This window comes from Boleophthalmus pectinirostris, unplaced genomic scaffold (assembly GCF_026225935.1).
Source record: "Boleophthalmus pectinirostris isolate CB_2022bp ecotype Guang Dong unplaced genomic scaffold, ASM2622593v1 HiC_scaffold_8, whole genome shotgun sequence".
NCBI lineage: Eukaryota > Metazoa > Chordata > Actinopteri > Gobiiformes > Gobiidae > Boleophthalmus > Boleophthalmus pectinirostris.
Window position 1 is genome coordinate 22,995,179 of NW_026571515.1, and position 20,893 is coordinate 23,016,071.

General features: G+C 39.4%; 2 protein-coding genes across 4 annotated transcripts in view; both read left to right on the top strand.

Moving 5' to 3' along the window:
• LOC110164920 (uncharacterized) overlaps positions 1 to 9,177 on the top strand; it is a 46,609-nt gene extending 37,432 nt beyond the window's left edge. For both annotated transcript variants that reach the window (XM_055166106.1, XM_055166107.1), the window contains 2 exons: positions 1,009 to 1,143; positions 6,336 to 9,177. In XM_055166106.1, coding sequence (XP_055022081.1) covers positions 1,009 to 1,143; positions 6,336 to 6,836 — 636 coding nt within the window. In that variant the 3' untranslated portion in view covers positions 6,837 to 9,177. The remainder of the gene's footprint in view (positions 1 to 1,008; positions 1,144 to 6,335) is intronic.
• A 566-nt stretch (positions 9,178 to 9,743) lies between these two features.
• slc2a4rg (SLC2A4 regulator) overlaps positions 9,744 to 20,893 on the top strand; it is a 32,722-nt gene continuing 21,572 nt past the window's right edge. The window contains exons 1-2 of one of the 2 annotated variants that reach the window (XM_020929807.2): positions 9,744 to 10,214; positions 10,930 to 11,147. In XM_020929807.2, the coding sequence (XP_020785466.1) occupies positions 9,975 to 10,214; positions 10,930 to 11,147 (458 nt within the window). In that variant the 5' untranslated portion in view covers positions 9,744 to 9,974. The remainder of the gene's footprint in view (positions 10,215 to 10,929; positions 11,148 to 20,893) is intronic. The other variant, XM_020929806.2, reaches the window with a different exon arrangement.

The following is a 20,893-nucleotide window of genomic DNA, read 5'->3' on the forward strand; positions in this document are numbered from 1 at the left end:
TCCCCGCCTCAGCCAGTGCCTATTACTCACGCCAAGTGCACAGGAGGAGCGTATAAAAGTTTAATTATCCTTGTTTGCATGTGCACACAACAGGGCATGACACAAGTAATTGGTTTATAATTGGATCAACACGGGGCAGGATTTTTAAAAGGCTATTTGATTTGACTGTTGCATTGTTTTATTCACTCATTTAATAACCAGATCTATAACACATACATTCACAATAAATATGATTTGGAACTACACTATTCTATTTTACATTTATTAATCAGTTCTCATTATTTTTAACATTGTCTATTACTCAGTGGAGAGCTCTTAATCTAACTAAGGAAGGGTTGAAAATTTTAATGGTGAACAAGTCCCTCCAGGTCACAAAGAGAACAAGCTCAAATATGTGTGTGTTTATCTTTGGCTGGATGGATTCGCATGAAGCCTTATAGAAAGAGGCGGGTTAGGAAAGGACTGATTAACTCAAGTCAAATTTCAACCATAAAACACTCAAGTACTTTGTATTTATAATGGAAATCAGCATAGCAGCATGTATTAATGGAAACATTGTAATTATGAAAATGTATTACTGTGCCGCACTAAATTGTGGAGTTGATTTTGCACATGTATTTTTAACTTATAAACAGGACAGACTCAAAAATATTCTTATCTATAATTGATTTCAGGACTGAATAGACTCGGTGAAGATTTTCAATTACCACAACCATAACACTGTCAAGCTCAAGTCTCAAATCGAAGAGTGTGACGACCCTCCCCCAGTTCATGCATGACCATTGACCTCTCAAAACCGTCTGATGTTGTCAATGTCTAAATTGCTTGCAAATGCACATACTCCCACTCCTCACCCACACGTACACACGCAAACCCAAGCGTAATCCATTGTGGCACAGTTGGAGGAGGTATAGCCCCTCAAACAGCTTGCGTTTCTTTTAGAGTAAGCAATTATTAAAATGATTTCTGCATGAATGTTTAACCATGTTGTATTGTTGTCTGTACCAGGAGGCTGTGTTCATGGGCAATGGGGAGCAGTACATCTGGAAGCCCCCTGAGGATGACGACATTATCACCCTGCACCCACCACCACACCGCGGAGACAACGGACAGGGACACCCGCCACCCCCAACCGCAAAGGAGGTACTGCTCTGTCTGTCTGCCTCTATAGATTTTGTGTGATCAACGTCAGTCAGACAAGGTCAACGAGACAAGATGGGTGTTAGGACAGTCTGCTCTGTTCTTTAGTATGATGAAGTTAGACATCCAAATGAAATGAACATCCAGCAAGAAAATGTACAAAAATACTTAAACCTGGTTCGAAAGGTCCTATATTACACTAAATTTGAAAATAGATTTTTTTAAGTCATGCTATAAAGCTGTTACCTCCTCAGAAACATACTCAGAGTTGTGTTTTGTTTCATTCACAAATGTTTGAGTAACTCTGATTGAGCTACGTACTCTTCTTAAGTTCTCAAATTGGTCATTTGCAGTGACTAGTGTTGTAGTATTCGAGACCAGTCTTTTTACGGTTTTGATCTCAGATTCGACTGTGTTTGGACTCAGTCTCATCTTGGACTCAACCTCGTTTGGACTTGGTCTTGTCTCGGACTTGACCACGTCTCGGTTTTGAAGGCGATGGGTCATGACCTTGGTCTTGTCTCTGGCTCAGGCTTGTCTCGGTCTTGTTTCTGTCTCAACCCTCAGAGGTCTCGGTGTTATCTCAGTCTCGGCTTTTAAAAGTCTCGGTCTTGTCTCGGTCTCTACCCTCAGAGGTCTCGGTCTTGTCTCAGTCTTGGCCTTTAAATGTCTTAGTCTTGTCTTGATGTCAACCCTCAGAGTCCTTGGTCTTGTCCTGGCCTTGAGACCCTGTAGTCTCAGCCAGATCTTGGTCTCGACTAGTGTGGTCTTGACTACAACACAAGCAGTGACTGTAAACAGCACTAAACAAATGCTTCTTGTTGACTTCCCTCCCGTCCTCTTTTAATTTTATTGTGACATCACGTGGACACAAACAATTGGTCAGGCCATCATAACAGCGCCAACCTCTGACCCACCTATTATCCGAGACTGCTTCCTACAGCCAAGGGTCATGTGACACAGATCCAGCACGCCTGCCTCCCTTCACCCAACCCCCTCGGCCTGAACTTTGACCTCAGTCCCCAGTCTGTCGCTGTCTGCTGCAACCCAGACCCGATGGTGTCCTCACCTGCTCTAGCGTAATATAGTGAAGAGGCTTTTGTTAAGAGGAAATCTATACAGATGCTTGTGATTGGCCCCAAACAAATCTGCTGTTACGCTTCAAGCTAAACAATATAGGTTTCTGAATGTCTGGTGGCGGGATGGGGGAAGCCTACATGTCACTTAATCCAACACATGTGCTCACAACACACAATCTCTCCACCACCACCTGACTGTTTTTCTTTGAGTACCTTTGAACACACACAATCATGTTTTGAGAATGAAATCCAAGAACAGAGGGTGTGTCTGCAGCCAAATCTCATGCTGTGAACATTAACTAGGTCAGAAAATAATTGCGCATGAGCATTCAATAAAAGATAATGAAAAAAATTTTTGTTGTATTAATCATGTTATACAAGTAAGGCAGTTATTCATACCTTGCTACTGGTATGAAACAATAACAATGACTAACAAACCACACTGTGATTCTGTTTCGGCTCATTTGACTTTGAGTTAACCTCTTCTCTGTAAATCTCAATCCAAGCTGCTTTATTTTTATAGCAGATTTTCTTAATAAAAACTGTCTTCAAAGTGTTGCACATAAATAAATAAAAAATCAACAATTTAATACAATACGATTTGATTCAGATCCTCTTACAGTTTACATCATGCAGATCAGATTTTTTTTGTTGTCCCAAGAGTCAAAAAACAAATAGGAAAACACTCATGTAAAGATAAAGCTTCCGCTGATCTTCCTTCCATTAACTTCTGTCCCTTCATTCATAAATGCTATGGTTCAATATTTACATAACCCGTGTAACTGTTTTTGATCATTTTGTTGAATTTTGTTGTTCATCTTTTGTATTTTGTAACTACATTTGAACTCTGTCTTAGTTTTTGTTCAAATTTGATTTATTATGTGTCTAACAGTCAAGTGTGAATGAGTGTGTGTATCTGTTGTTTTGTTTATTCTGTGCTTATTTGAATGTATGTAGCCTACAGTATAAATAAAAAATAAAAAAGATAATAAAATAAATAAATTTTAAAAATCTAAAGATAATAAAAGCTACGGAGTAAAAATAACTAAATAAAAGCGTAAAATAGACCCATAGAAATAAATAAATAAAGTCAATGAAACAGAACAATAAAAGACAATAGAAGACCACACATTTCACATGATATTAAAAGGTTTATTATTACTCTCTACATCTCCAAAGCTCAAACTGCTCTGTTCCACCTTGTGATGTCATGAGGTGGTACTTTTCAAGTTAACAGCTACTATTTAACTTTTGTTTAGTAGAGATTGGCAATTCCAGGTCTGAAATTATCCAAATGGACCTAGTGAAGGTGAATGGAGTTTAAACACAGTGGAGCACTTCCTGTATTACCACATGACATCACAAAGTGGAACAGGGTGTGTCTTTTAAGAGAAAACCTTAGCCTACATATGTGGGGTTTGTGTGTTAAACACGTGGGACTGAAACAAAACACAACTCCAGGTCTGTTTTGATGTAACACAGAGCAGAAAATTGCATAATATGGGCCCTTTAAAACACTTCACTGTAAACTCTAAATTCTTAACATTGTAATTACACATAACTTGTAGAATGCCAATCCTTTAAATGCCAACTTCTTGTGTTCACATTTCTTTTAGATTATTTGCATTTTCCATTTAAATATTTGTTTTTGCGCATTTACTTTTCACTTCTGGAGTTTGTCAGTTTTGTCAGTTTTCCACTTCCAAACCCCACCTCTCCCTCTTGTTCGTTCCTCACCCCTCCCATTGTGGCTATTAGGGGGCGCTGCCTTATTTGACCAATCATGTTTCTCTCCAGTTGTATGAATATGAACTGCTTGCAGACACTTGGAAACTTATAACATATTCACTATTCATCAAATTGGCAGCGCACAGATACACTAGTCATGCATGCGATTGTGTTTCCATGGAGAATAAGCAGGTCTTGCCAGAGTTCAGTGTAGCTTTAAACCACACCGAATCTGCAGGGTAACTATCAGAAAGGCACTGCAAGGGAGGAGAAAAGAAAACATACAAAACTCTGGCTTCCTCAACAGCTGCAGCCCAGTTTTGAAATCCCCATCATCTTGTGACTTCCTTCCTTTGCTCGCTGCAAATTCTGCATGCATAAAAACACATACAGTGAGAATTTGGTGAAATATGTTTGTGGAAACAAGAACAAAAGTAAAAAAAAAAAAATAAATCTTACCACGTGCCAGTTAAAACGTGTTCAAAAGGGCAAAAGTGTAATAGCCTGCTTTTAGGTTAAGTTAGGCCAGTTTATTTGCTATTTGTAGTTGAAAACCACATTGGAAAAACACAACAACAAAAAAACAAACAAAAAGACAATCATTACAGACAGCTTACTGACAAAAACTACAAAGGTTAAGTTGTCAAAATATTAAGGTGCTGCATCAAAATTCAAAGTGCCTTGTTCAAGCTTATTTACTTAGTTTAGTTAATAACACATTCCACACAACAATACAAGGTAATTACAGCTTGTGCACAGCTCTTCTCATTTGTATATCTATGCTAGATAGAGTTAACTACAGCCCTTATTACTCTAGTTTCTCTGGGTCAAAGCTGGTCTGGGTGTCAACACTGAAAGTAAACACGAGCATATCCCACAATCCTCTGCTCTGGTTGTGTGCGTGTGGAATTTTGACACAGAAATGCCAGAGGTCACGGCACTCGTTCTATCTATCTCCTCCTGCACAAGCTTTGCAGTTGACAGTGTTAGAATTCTGCAAGATGGACATGATCTGTGGTTGTCAAACGGTGGTACCAGTGCCAGTTCTTATTCAGCAGTTTGCAGTTGTTCTCTGATTAGGTTTAATTTACAGTTTGGCTTCATCATTGTTTTGCCTCTTTCAGACCTTGTTTGGCTTGGTTAAAGATTTAGCACCTGGTTAAGGCTTGGTTCTATTTTTATCCCTGGTCCTTGTCATTGGTTGGTTTGTTCAAAATGAAATTGTTTAGATAAATTGCCATGATAATGTCAAAAGAAATATTTTTTATCTCCAGTGTATACATCTCACTCTGTGGTTTGTGAATGGCTAAAAGTTAAACCACTACTACACCCTAAAGTAAAGCAACTGCTCTTTATGTGTACTGTGCATTCCCTGTTCAAGGTAAATGGGAGCTGAGCAAAGTCTACTAATAAAAACAGGGGAACAGTATTTGTGAGTGCCTTGGCTGTGGTCCAGGCCTTCACACCAGAGCAGTTGTGGTGAAATTTTAACAGGTCTATCCACTGAGTGTGCAGCCTAGACTTCAGCAAAGCGATAACACAGTTTACTCTCCCATCAAAATAGGTCAGGTTACAGCACACAGTCAACACATACGCAAACTACTGTGAGCACGCCCACACCACGCACACTGACACTCTTCTGCGCAGTTAAAATTAGACACATTACATGTTTTCTAAAGGATCCATTTTCACTATATTTGTGCGTGTGGGTTAGGTTTTATATATATCACATACGCCAAATTATTATGCATACAGCAAATTTTATGGCAGTATATTATGACTCATATCAGCTTGTTGACAAACACATTTTGACTGTAGTATTTTAGAGACCAGTTTGCACTTCTGCTTCTCAGGAGGAGGTTGTTGGTCCAATCCTGAGCTAATTTGTGTGGTTGTAGTTGAATGCATGTGGGACTACATGTCTGTCAAAGTGTCCCTCTGTGTTAAATGTGCTATTGTCCAAATTTGACCCCACCCAAGTTCCATAATGGATTGACTAATTAGTAGGGGTGGACTAATCTAGCTTTTTCAGTTCCGATACTGATTCTGATACTATGGATTCATATATCTTCCAATATTCAATATCAACTGATAGAGACTAAAAACCTTAGAACCTTGTCTGTGCTGACCAGTACATAGGCTTATTACATCAGTTTATATGTTCAATCAGAAGCGATATTTGGAAGCCGTTATCTGATCCAGTAAATTTTTCATTATCTGCACCAATATTCAATACCAGTTTTGGATCAGTGCTTTCCTTTACATAATGCAATAAGTATGTATTTGTGGAATTAATGACTGAGCTTGTTTGTATATGGTGCCTTGATAACAGTATGTGATATCTGCCCATTATTTGACACCTCATTCTCCCTGTGTGTCTGTTCTCAGATTGCAGAGACCTACTCCATTGTGTGTAAGAACCAGAGAAAGAAGCCTCCAATGGAAAACAATGGTGCTAAAACCCTCCCGCGCTCATTTGGTGGGGGCAGAGGGAAAGGCAGAGGTGTGCAGGTGCAAGCCCGGTCCCAGGAAGAGCCCTGCTATGAACCAGTAGGCTCCTGGTCCACCTGTGCTACTGCTGAATCCGACCCGTCATACGCCACCATCGACAGTCACCGGAAACGTGAGCAGTCACCTGGCAACAATAATAGCTCGGCGGGAGGTAGTGCTACTCTGAAGAGGAAGAAACCACAGCAACAGCAAGCAGCCCTCCCAGCAGCTGCTCCAGCTCAGGGCTCCGGACCATCCTCTCTGCCTGTCAGAGGCCTGCCCGGTGGGGAACACTTCTATGAAAGCATCAGTGACGTGAAAGCAGGGGCCAACAGCGCCAGTACTACCACCATCTTCACTTTCAATGATGGCATGGAGATGTATGTGACCGGACTGTAGCTGCAGGGTACAGAAGATGAACAAGCCAAGGGTTAAAAGTACAGGGCCGAGGGAGGGGCATCTCTGTTTACTGTACATAAGATTGAAGACCCAGATAAACTGTTTGAAGATCCATTGCATTGACATCAGGTACAAACAGGGTCTAATCCAGGTTCGAACTTCTCCTCTCTGGCCTGTATTTCAGCGTCAGCATAGACCAACCCATGTGTGGACCAAAAATTTATCAAAAAATATAGCAAAACAAAGATGAAAAAATGAAAATGGAAATATACATGTTACTTACTGTGTGATACTTGTGTGTGCACCATTTTCCATAATAATTTTATTTTTATATTAACACTGTGCTCTGAAAGGGTAAATAGTGTAAACATGAGAAAAAAATGAAGTCAATCAAAAATGTGCATGCAATGTGCAAAACACAACACACAGTGGATTGTGATGGACAGTAGAAATGACACTGGCTACATAAGCAGCAAAAGGCACACCTTTGTATCCCACACAAACAAGCACACACATATCCTTATACTTGTGGGTATTTATGTAATAAACCCAGCTGACGACACGGAGATTTGTGGTTCTTAACTTTAACTAAACAAACATGAAACAGGTTTTGTGAGCAAAGGCCTATTGGCCAGTGGATGCCTTTGACAGGCTTTGTTTAGACTTTAGTCTGTAATACCTGTTAAACATAGGGTTATTCAAGGCAATTGTCCCGTTTAACAAACCCCTTTGTGTCCCTTAATGTTTAACTAATCCAGAGTTTCTTTGAGTTGCTATTGTATCTTAAAATAATTCATAAAAGCACATCTAATGGCAATTTGAACAAAGGCACACGTCTTAACATTTGGTTGTCCAGTAATTTCTTCATTATATAATTTCTCATCAGGAAACATCGACTGTAACAGACAAACAAGTAAATATGTCAATGAACAGAATTATTATAAAATATTTTAGATCTACATTGTTCATTTATTTGGTTATCTGGATTTCATTATCTCTGTATAAATATTGCTATATTGCATCGAACAGTTTCAGAACAGTTTGTGCTTAATTGTATCATGTTACGTAAGGGCATTTCCAGACTAATTTGGACTCATTCTGCACGCGTTGTTCCAATAGCAACAAGAGGTTTGCAGTCCAAGGGAAATACAGTTGTAGTCAAAGAAATAGACAGCAAGTGTCCTTTGGATGCTCAAACTCCACAGTGCTTTCAGTCACTACCAAATTCTCTTCACAATGACAAACAATATCTGTCTATAAGAAAAAATGTAAAGATTGAGGTTTACCAAAAACACATCTTACTGTGAGTCAATTCACCATGTACAAAGAAAATGGGTTTTGAAAAGGCCAGTCACTTACATATACGTCACCAACAGTAAGAAAGTATTTTAAATAATGCACACTGTAGTTTAATGCACTGTTCCTTAGTTTGCAGATGTTTTCTTTGGTTAAAGAGCTCATGCCACTGCCATGGGAACAATATGTTGTTTGTGCAATTTTGCTTGATCAAAAAGTGCATGCTTTAATATATGGAGAAAAACATTGTTGTATTTAACTGATCTTGTTATAATGTATTTTTGAGTTGTACTCTTTTGCCATGTAATGCAAAGCTATGAGATATGAAGATTGTATACAAGCATATTCTCAGCAGCAAATGGGCCATAGGTGGATAAAATGATGGCTAAAGTAAAAGCTATAAGTTACAATAACCGATTGTGGGAACACATACACAACTCCTCATTTGGTGTTCATCTTCCATCCTCTGTTGCCTGCCTCCCCCTCACTCCTGGTGTACAACGTCATTTGATGTCCAGCCAGTGGGACGTAGGGGTCTTACGGGTGCTGAATACAGGAGCAGACATACCGGGCCAATCCCATACTCAACCATTCACTTACAGCTCAACTACTGCCTGATAAAAAAAAAAGTCTTAAGTTCTATACAGTAGGCTATGTATCATTGGTCTCTCTCACTTTGTGTCACACTCTTAATTCCAGAAGGTTATGATATGTTTTGTTCAGTACTGAGAACAACAGATGTTTATTGCACAATAATGAAGCAGTATGAAGATGTAAATGTGTAAAATATTCTGTTGCTGTTCTAATGTTGTTCAATGTAACATACAGTAAACAGTATATTTGTTCTACAATGATGGTTATCACAGACACATTGTACTTTGTGGATGCAAAACTTTGTCATGCTTTCCATGCAGATAGCCTACAGATAATGTTTGTTCATAGTCTTTTATGGGCCAGTTCTGCTGTGACAGCTGTAGCCAATGTTGTATGTTTATGAAGCACAGGGTTTACTTCAAAAGAATAAATATATGAACATATAGTGTGACCGTGCAAATATGCAAAGATTGTAATGTTTTATATTAATCTTCATAAAATAATAAAGTGAGTTTTTACTTTTCTAATACAGTGTCATGTCTTCTGTCCAACCCTCATTTCTGTGTACACTGCATCTTTAATTAAAGTCCCACTGCAACACTAGGAACAGAATGCTGCGTTTTAAAACCTTAAAAAACTGACTGACACTTCCGTTTATAGAGTGGCCTTCTTTTCTTTGCTTCATCATGGTAAGTATTCTCATATAGTATGAGTAGGCCTATGCGAAATGTATCTGTAAAACATAAGCGCGGAGTTCGATGCCCGCACACTTTTCCGCTGTGTCTGCTGCCATAAACCGGCTCTTCTGCCTCAGCCACAAACACCGGCCGGTGAGTGAAGGACATGCCCCTCTTCCTCTCCCAATCCTCCCTAAACGCTCTCATTGGTGCAAACTGTTGACTGACAGAGACACACTGGCCTATCCAGATGCGCCTCGCCGTGGACGCGTGCCAAAGTGGAGCGTTTGTGCACGCCACAGACCAATGGGAGCGTTTCCGAGGGGGCGTGGTATTCTTTTGGAGGAAAGAGGCAAAACAATCTTTTATCCCTCTGACCGGGCGGCTTTTGGATATCCTGGGTGGTGGTGGTGGTAGTGGCGGCTGAAGAACTTACATGTAGACTAGTTTGGAGCAAAGACAATTTACATCTACTATCGACAATCTTCATAAATGCATCTAATTCCGGCAGTTTGCACTAAAACCATCCGAAAGCTGGTTTTATTTCTTTAATCACTCGCTGTGTCTCAACATGGACTCCAGATATATCATGGACAAGTCAAGGGTCGGTGGCGTAGACTACAGCTATCTGACAGGCCGTCCTGTGCTCCGCAACACCCCGGGTAAACACGGCCACACGCCGGCGTACAGCCACGGCCCCGTCCTTTACACATTTGTTCTGGATCCAGGAGCTGAGGGCAAAGGCGAGAAAACTTTTTTAAAAGGGAATGGACTGTCTTCAGGGGAACGATTATTGCACGACAAGGAGAAGGTAACTGTCTTTGGTGGTCTGCTTTTCTATGTGCGCTTTTCATAAACCGGCAAAATCAACAACAGCTATGGATGTAACGCTGTCATTACGCAGCGGAATAATCACTTTCATCGCTATAAAGTCCGTTATTTACACGGTGTTATTACATTTAAACAGTTGCTATTAGCGAACGCACGCACCGTTTTTGTGACACCACAAATGTTGCAGCCCTGTGCTACTTTAGTGCGCAAATTGTCTTAATGAGTTGGTGCTCTCTTCCACTTTTTGACAAATCTTCATAAACCGGCGACTATGACAGAAACAAATTAACTACGTTGAGAACAAACAGTTGTTAATGGCGGGGACTCAAGCGGTGTGTACAAAGTTTACAGAAAACGGGGGCAGGGACTTCAAAACTATTAACCATACCCCTCCCCCATATCGCTGGGGTGGAGCTATGGCGAGAGCTTTCAAGCTTTGCCTCAGCACATGCCCATAAGGGTACTTTCTCCAGTAATCTTTTATGTGTATACACTAGAGTACGCACTAACTTAAGCATCAGCATCAAATAAAGGTTTTGGCCAAAATAACTATCAATAATAGCTTCTTTGATGTAACATGAATATAAACATAATAGATGTAAAAAATAATGCATATTTTAATAATGCATGTGCATAAAGTTATGCATACTGTATTCTCATTACCCCAAATGTTGATGTTGCCATTTTCTTTTTAGATGGGCCAGGGGGACCAAAACAATGCTGGTTCTGTAGAGGTTCTCAGGAAGGCCAGCCCCCTTCACTGCCCAGGGGTCATCAATGGGCAGGTGTCTGGACGACTCATGCACTTGGACATCAGGAACCCAGGGAACCAAACGGAGCTGGGACAGGGGCAGGAAACTACCCCAACAGACAGACAGCCCCACTCTTGCCACATACCAGTGCCCAGGAACAGGTACTTTTAACACCTCATCTGAAGTGAGAATAACATGTGAGAGTATGGGATCTGCTATTATCCCAGGCATATAGCAAATATAAAAAAAATATACTGATATACCGGATTAGCTTTTGTCCCTTGGTTCATCGTTAGTAGTTACACAGTACAACCGTTACGCAAACAATTGAGTTCTTCAACAGAGGCTTTAGTAGAAGTGGAATTCAGCCTGTAGCGGTGAGTGTGCACTGGATCGGATATGAATTTTGTGTGGGCGTAATGGTCAACTGACCACATGTTTGGTTTGCTTCTTCCTTAGCAGATTTATAATATGCTTTTAGGGAAGGAGAGAACTATAAATGAAAGTGAATAATGGGCATAAAATAACTGATCATGTTACACCAAAATGACAGCTAGGCTTAATACAACCAAACTCAGTGTTTTAAACCAGAAGGGGCTTTTGCTTCAATTGCTTCACATATTTTTATCCTCAGATTACACAATGCACCATGTACTAAGCACATATGTACTGGCTGTTCTTTAGGGTGAATGCATGAAGAGCCTGGCCTGCTGCTCTAATACACGATTATATAACAGGGAATAGAGCCAGGAGAGGCTGGAGGCGGTGCCTTTGTTGATTTACACATTTATTGGTTAGTGTCTCTGTCTCGCTCTACATGAACCATTGTGACATGAAAAGGCGTTTGGCATATCTGACGTTTTAGGGTAGTATGTGCTTAATATGTTGGTACACTTAACTTTAACAATGTTATCTAATCACTTAGCATGCATTGATTTCTATTTGTCCAAGTTGGAGACTAACATAGATTGAGTAGGCCCTTCATGTGTTTGGAGACTAAAGTAGGCTCTTTTGTGTCTTCCCTAACAAAGTCTCTGCCCAAATGCGTAAGATACTCTAAATCTATGTAGTAATGTTTTGTGTTTTGTGGTCTAAAATACCCACCTGTGATCTGACACCTTCTGCTTTTCATTTCATATGCCACTGGTCATGTATGAGATAGTAGGTCTCTGGGGTCCCACTCAAGACAGAACTTGCTTTCAGACCATGGTGTGTGTTAGTGCTACATAAACATATTTGTCATCTGCTGCTGCTCTTAACTCTGAATCCAGGATTAAACCCTGTCTATTCCTCGGCACCACTGTAACAGACTGTGCGTTGACATTACACAGCTGCTCAATAGATTGCATAACCTTATAACACTTTGGTCATCTCTGCCAAGGCGCTTTGTTGTTCCAGTGACCTTTAGATTAACTCCCTGTCTTTACTACCTCAGCTGAGCTTTTCTGTTTGGAGCTGGTAACTACAGGCTCCTGTGCTTTTTACTTCACACTGGCCTCATCCACCACAAAAGTTGTTAGCTTTGTTTTTGTTAAAAAGAATCAAGGCATCTAGGACTGAACAATTTGGGGAAAAGAAGTGTCAAATTGCAATTTTGCAGCAAGGTTTACTCTAACTTTCTCTAATTTACATGTTATCTTGTAAATGAATGTATGGTGGCTATTGGATTTTCTAAAGTTTTTATGTTGGTAATCATTGGCATATCTTGCCATGACAACCTATACATTTCCATTTCTTGCTTTAATTGTTTGTTTAAGTAATTTGAAGCTAAACGACTTAAGAGCTTAATGTAGGTGACACATTGTGGCTTGGTTGCTTTGACACTCACTAGCCCGTTTGCTATCACTGTGTTGAGGGCAAGTCCAGGCATAGACCAGAAAGAAAAATAACAACGAATACTGATCTGAAGTTTGCACAGGAACCAATTTTGGAACCTTCTTTGTATCAGCACCAGATATTTGTCCTTGTTCAATGTTTCTTTGTTTCGCAGCATTGAAGAGCTGAGCTTTCACTACCTGTCAATACTCATCAGCACCGTCTCCCTCTGCACTGATAACACAACAAAGAGCAAATTGAGAGAACAAAAGGACAGCTTGGGATGTCAAATTATGTTTTTTCTTATCTGTCTTTTGTTAGGTACTGTTACTAGACTAGTTTCATGAATGGAAAAGACTTTGTCAGCTTCCAACTAGACTGATGGTTACAAGAACTACAGAGAAGCATTAAAGGCAAAAACCTTTACAATCGTCCATGAAAACAGAATTTTACAGAGTTCAACATTAGCAGTGTCAAGATCAACTTAAAACACATACAATCTTGTCACAGTCAAGGCATAATTTAGTAGCATACTTGACCCAGTTTTGAGTACTAAACCATAGCTCTTGAATTCTAAATGATCTTCAGCTACAAAGTAATTCCAATTTTCCAGAAACAAATGTCAGCCTGCACGCTGCCCTAGAATAGCTTCTTCAGCTCTTATGACGCAGTAGCTTTAGGACATGCTCCGCTAGAAGTCCAGACAGGTGTTGTGAAGAAGACAAGCTCAAGCACAGTCCATTACCTCTCCACCCCCTCTAACCAGCCTCACACCCCAGAGGACACATTACAGCCTGTTTGAAGGTCAGAGTCTGGGGAGCAGATATCCACCCCCTCCTCCAACAGACGTGCTCTTATTATCCACCAAAAAGACAATACAGACATCCCAACGCAGCATCAACACTTTATGGATAGTATCAAGTGTTTAATATGCAATGTCATGTTTATCACATTGAATTTATTGTAATGCTATTCATGGAGTTCCTGTTTATAGACTACATTTTGAAGACTTTTGTTTATTCAAAAGATAAAACATTTAGTTTGAAATTAATAAAAACCGCAATGGCAACGATGCAAATTTTTCATCACTCTAAAACCAGTGGAAAACATTTCTAGCAACACGAGTTAATGTGAAACAGAATTACAGTTTGGACAAAAATAAAACACTGAAGGCAAAACCGACCGGCTATACCACAACTACTCTCAAGCCATCATTAGGCTAAAACCAATTCTAATTAGTTATGGAAAAGCATAATTCACTTATTCAATGTATGGAGTTCAATATGCAGTATATTTCTTAATTAATACTTCCAATCACGATTCCTATTGATCTGCCATAAACCTGCTTAAGTAAACTGACTGTGTTTGCCTAAGTCGTTGGCCTCTTTACTTCTTAACTTCCTTCCATGCTCCAAAACGGGTAAATCTTCAGCTCCGACACAAGCACGGGGTGAAAGGTCATGCTGAATGAATGGAGTCATGGGAGTGGGAGGGGAGTGGGGGGTCAAACCAGGACACGTCAGGCAGGCATCTGGCATGTCCGCCAGGTCGGCCTTTCGAATCTAGGCTATGTGCTGCGCAGGCAATTTGCAGCCGCAGCGGATCGTGTCAGACAGCTCATTATCTAATATGGGAGGTTTTCTGTCTCCATGTAGCTGCAAGATGCACTAACTGAGAGCCAAAATTTAATTTCTCTTTCACAGGATAAACTCTAGATGTTTTGGTTTATCAATACATGAAGAAGTTTACCCCAGTGTGCATAAACAGAGATCACAAAACACTTAACCAAAACACAGATTAAACCAGATGTAAGACTGGTGTAAGCCAAGGCCAATCTGTGCAAATTGCTCTGAATTTCACATTTAATACCGCTACAAATTGGGTGATATCATGTACAAAGGACTACAGATTAGTTTGTATCATACAGTGAAACAAAATCTGAAGAATACTACTGCTGTATACAGTACATTCAGTCTAATTATTTGCACATTTTTAATTAATAGATTCACACTATTAAAAGAATCTGGGGCAAATGGCTGTAACTTGTGTTTGTACCCTGCATTGTAATGAGACATTCATCTTCCACTGTTAACTTAGGACTGTCAGATTTTGTAACTGAACACAGGAGGGAGAGGTATGAAGGAATGTATCTGTCTGCTCTGCTGCAAAAAGAAAAATCACGAACAGCAAAGTGTCTAGAGAGGTTCTTGTGTAGTTTGGGTCCCACTGGTGGTTTGCATGTTTTTCCTAATGCTACCGTATTTAGATTTTGTTCCATTGACAGCTACGTTTATTTATGTTTTTCTGCTCTGAAAGTTATTAAAAATGGCCTGTTTTTCTTGTTTTGTGATGTGTTTATTTTGTGTAATCGCAATCAGTTGAGAACCCATATTTCTTTAGACCTTTTTCTTTTACGTAGTTTGAAAAGGTTGCTTGCAAAATCATACTATAGTTGTTAAGAGCGAAAAATACTACCCCCAGTTTTATTACACATGCATTACAATCTGAATGTTTTATATGTCTACATGTATGCCATTGGCTTGTCTTACAGAAACACTGTGGGAAACAACAGCTTTTGGCTCTGCTGCAGTATTTTTTTTTAATCTTTGGCTCACCCACACTAATACATTACATAAGGGCCTTGTTCTGCTTCAGTAGCATTTAGAGATTCATCTTTCCATTCTTTAACTCCACTTTTCTGTTCAGCCACTTGAATTTGCACTCACAACAACATTTTTGTAGAAAAAATGCAAAAAACCTTGAATCATTCTTATCAAACCAGGGAAGTTAAAGAGCAGTGCACACTTTGTGCTTTGTAAAACTTTCCAAATAATGTTAAAAAATTAGAGTTCTTTTAGAAGTACAGAGGAGTCTACTTGGACAAATAATGGTGGTTCTAACGTCTGAACTCTTAAGGATAAAAAAAAAATCTTTTGTTCCACTAGAAAATATAGATTTCTTCAGCTGCATGGAATGTGTAGCTGGGTGGAAAGATACCAAATCATATGCAAATATCCCAATACTAGGAGGGAGATGAAGTTCGGTTGACATGAATAATAAAAAATACACATTCCCTTCACTTATCTTCTTATAACCATTTCCATGCATCAGTTGGGCTTCTGGCCTGTAACCCTTTGCTCTTTCCCTTCAAGCAGAAACTCCCAAATCCTTCTCAAATCCAAAGTAGATGAAGCCTTCAGAACAATGGCCCGTCTATGTGCTCGGAATATTCAACGCTCTGTCAGCTCTCTGTATGTACGGATATGTGTCACTGGGGAAATGTGCACATTGAGTCCAAACATGTACTCAGAACATTTCCTTTATACAGGGTGTTCTGAGGATGGCTGTCCTTGCAATCACTTGATTAGATAGTCTGCAGTTGAAACCAGACAGGCTATAAAAATTACTGCTGGTGGATTAATCATTAAAGAGTGCAAAGAGTGACCGCATGGGCTTTATCTTGACTCTTGATGCCCCAGTAATGTTTTTAATGCTATAACCCCAATGTGCTTTCAAGACAATGTATTCTGATGCCATGGGGGTATATGTTCTTTCCACTGATCTGGATAGTGGTCCTCACCAAAATCATTAAAGACATGGTCCATGATTACCTTATACTGTTGTGAGTATTGTTTCTCTCTTGCTGCATGCTTCATGCACTCAAACACATAGTTGCTCAAAATATTGCACAACTTTATCATAAGTCATCCAAATGTCTACCACAGACAAGTGAAATTAGGAGCAGGCTGTTAGCATGGTGAAATCTTTGCTCTGCTATAGTGAGGCTAATGTGTAGGTGCTGCCTTATTTTTGGTATATGAAAACACTTTCAAATTGCAACACCATTTTTATTGAAAGGTGACCCTTTTTCTTGATTTTATTATGTAGAGTGAACATATTTTAAAAAATAAAAAAGCATTTTAGCATTTTTTTTTCTCTTTTTGCAATGAAGCACTATGTTTTACAATATATCTTATGTTAAGCCTGTAATTGATTCATACGGGGTATAACATTTTGCCGATAAAAGATGTGGATGGAGAATTCAGTAGAGCTTTGTGTGTTACATCAGAAATGACAACTGTGGCAAAAGGCTGCACTTTAACAATTAAGCTTGAATAAACAGTCTACCACACCCACACTGCATAAAGTGCTCAGGTCCCACCTTAAGATCATCCCCCTCTATCCTCTCTGCACTAACAGCCAGGATTATTTCCTCGTTAAATGAGACAGACATGGGTAGATTACTTTCAGCACGCATAATGTTGATACCCACAAAAACAATATTCATTTCAGTTCACAAAATGGTGCAACTTCATGTATATATTTTGTTTTGTATATGTACCAAATTTCCAAGATAAGAGTTGTATTTTCAAACAAAGGTACATTGTGTAACTTTTCTGGTGGAGGGTCCATCAAATGCTTTTCGTCATGAAGATGTTATTGCTTTGTCTTGAATGTTTCACAGTATGGTATCAAACCTTTCTATCTTCATGGAGACCAAACCAGACTGAGTTACAGGTCAGATATGTGGAGAGGCAGCCCCCCTCACAGTCAGAATTCCTGTTTTTCTAGATATTTTTGAGTTATAAAACTGCCTGTAATTAAATAAATACTAGTTAGATCTGTTTATGCCATACTGTGGAACATTCAAGGCAGAGCAATGACATATCCATGGAAACAAGCAGGTAAGGACCCCCAACCAAAAAGTTATATAGTCCATCTTTAAATTAATCTTTCATTAAATCTACCAAAATGTTATTGTCACTTTTTTTTTTGTTGTACGTTTTGAAACAAAAGTGCCAATTTCTCCTCTTGGTTGAAGTAGGAAGGGGATGTGGCTGACAACTTTTATCCACAATGTTTTTCAAGCAATAACATGGAGTCCGTGGTGTCCTTCCCTGTGCTATAAAGTTTTGTTTAGACAAGGATGAATTTATCTCATAGCTTTTTCACTCCTCACTATCCCAAAATATATTTCAGTAATTATGGGAAGTCTCCACAGCTTTAAATGACTGGTCCAAATTAAATGTACAACTTTGGCTACACTTGTGCAAGAATGATGCAATGCCAAGAAGAACAACCTTGGACTTTGTGACCACTGCCAAAAGTGAAATATCTGGGGGATGGAGCGAAACATCCTTTGATCTTTGCTTTAGATGACTTAGAGCAGTGGTTCTCAGCGTTAAAGGTGATGCGTTCATGACTGTCCTGTATTTGGCTGGATAACCTGAATTTCCTATAAAATTTAAATTTATGTGACTTTTATGGGATGTCCAGAAGTCTGACGTTGATTTCCAAAACTCGAGAAATACTGGCTTTGGCTTTTTGTCGCCAATGTCCAATCTGCCTCAATCCGGTTTGGACCAGAAATCAACTCTGTGGCTGTATATATACAAGCTCGTGTTGACACAGTGTTTTGTTCACTATAATTATATGAGGCGGATGGGTTTCAGAGGCACAGGGAGCAGAGGAGGCAAAAGTGTAAAGCATAATAATAACTAAAGTTTTGACAGTATAAAATCTTTGTGGTCGATTGAATGCTATAAATTGTACAAAGATATGTTCTGTTTACCTGTGGTCAGAGTTTAAAATGTGCAAACATGTGTTTTGTCACACATGCTCATTTTTTTCACCAGAGTTCATCCCAGTGAACTGGGCACAGTGAAAGGGCAAGTATGCAATTGCTGCAATCCGTGACTGTAAATCTCTTATATACTACCTAGGTTCTGACTAGGGATGGGCATTCGATGAAATTTTCTTAATCGATCGAATTAACGATCGATTATCGATTAATCATTAACGTGTTTATATTAAAATGATCATCATTATTATTACTATCTGCACTACTAATCTGCATACATAAATTCAACTTTACGACATATAAACCGTAACGACTCTAGAGCCACATCAATCCGTTTGAGATTATAATGTGTTTAATTCAGTTTTGCGCAACTCTCACAGAAACAAAACTTAAAACCGCATCGCTAATTTGCATAAACTCAGTGAAGATAAAACTACAGCTCTTGTGTCGCTGATGCGGTCAATTTCTGTCGGATTAAAAGACATGATTCAGTGGAATACAGGTTAGTGTGACCATATTTGCGTTTGTCAAAACCAGGACACCGTACGGGATGTGGGAGGTGGGGACTCGTCATCGACATTGCGCGACTCTCACCTGGCAAAACTTTTTCCCACTGGACACCGAAACATATGTGCTGCTTTGTACAATGTGCACAAGGACTCACACTTGTCCCGAACGCAACGGAAAGCGTGGAATTTCTTGTACAAATCATCGTTAAATACGCATTTGCGTTGCAGACTGACCGACTGTTTGTGTTTGCTCGCTCCTTCTGAGTGCAAAGAAATACATGTACGGACCCCTGTTTGGTCACGCTACGCACAGCAACCTACATTCGGTTTGTCGATTAAAATGAACGTAATCGATGAAATTCTTAATGATCAATTATCGATTAATCGATTAATCATGCCCATCCCTAGTTCTGACGTCTGATTATTATTTAAATTCATTAATTAAAGTAGGACTAGACTCTAGATCCACTATGGTATGGTGTTTTAATAGCACTATCTATTGTTCCTCGTCATTTTCTTTAATGCAAATTAGGTACATTTGCACCTTTTGCTCACAAATGCCTACATTTAAGTTTGTGCTGGCTTCAGTGACTTCTGCATTTTCCAGTAGATGGTGACATCACACCAAACTGCCCTAATTTCAGCCAGGTGTTTGTGATCACAAATGTGGATTGCAATTGTGGATATCTGTTCGACCTGTCACACTGTTCCTTATAACCCCAGGCCCCGCCGCTCTACCTCCCCCACTCTCTTTAGTCCTCCAGGTACTGCCCGGTTAAACTGCTCTATTTGAAATGTGGTTGTGAGCAGAGTTTAGGTGTTAAGTCCCTCTTTAATTTAGACCAAATAAAAAAAAACTTATGTTTTGAATTGAAAGTTTGCTTGTCTAACAGAGAGGCTGAAATGCGTGCTGGTCAAAACCCAAAAGAGTAAAATAAAGCACTATCCATTAGACTATGGTAAGATTAAGGGTGCATTGGTTTTAAGTATCAGTCCATGATATAATGCAAAAGAAAGGGCCCATTAAAGCAATCTGAGTCTCAATTGGTTTACTATTATACAACCTGTTATTGAAGTGTTCAGTGCTGATTATTATTTGCATTTTCTTCTATTTACATGTCTGCATGACCTTTCTGTGTGTGTGGAGAGAGCTGGTAATTCTCAGTCTGGACTTGTTATTCTAAGTCCCTGCACTCTTGCTGTTACTCAACAAGATTTTACCCTCAAAGAACTGAAGAGCCCTGTCCAATGCTGATGCCTTTGTTGGACTCAAGGGCTACTTTATCATGTAACTATTATAAAATCAGTAAAGTGTTTGTTTGTATCCATGGATATGAGGTTGAAGAGAGTTGGCCTCAAATACACTTGGCTAAAGGCTAGACTCTTCACTGGGTCTTGTTAACTTCATTGTGTGAAACGTTTCTCTATAGGCTAACTTTAAAGCATGCATGATCAAAGACGTGAGCTTGAAGGACATTAAAGTGGCACTATGTAACCTTTGTGGCTGGGGGTCTGTCACTAGCTTGTCTTAATGAAGATGTTATTGCTTTGACTTAATGTTCCCGTATGGCATTAAATGTGTATCTAGTATTTAGCTTAGGTATTCTTTGTGTGAGTGGGATCACCTTTCCACAGATCTGACCTTTAACCTGCCCTGATATGGTCACCTGCTTGTTTTATATTTTAGGCAAACCAATAACATTTCATTGGAGATCAGAAAGGTAACACAGTGCACCTTTAAGTGTTGACTATTACAGCATACCACTAAACGATAAGATTCTCATTTCATCGGTTTTGAAGGAAATCTAATTTACACATGTTTAAAAGTACATCAACCAAATAGTGAGCAGCTGCACATATTTTAATGCTGTGTTAATGATGCAGAGATAAACACTGTCAAATTATGTGTGTAAAGCTTTGTACTAATTATGTGCATGGTTGTAGCCATATTTGAACTGCTTATGAACGGATTTAATGATGCACATTTGTCCAAGCTGCTATT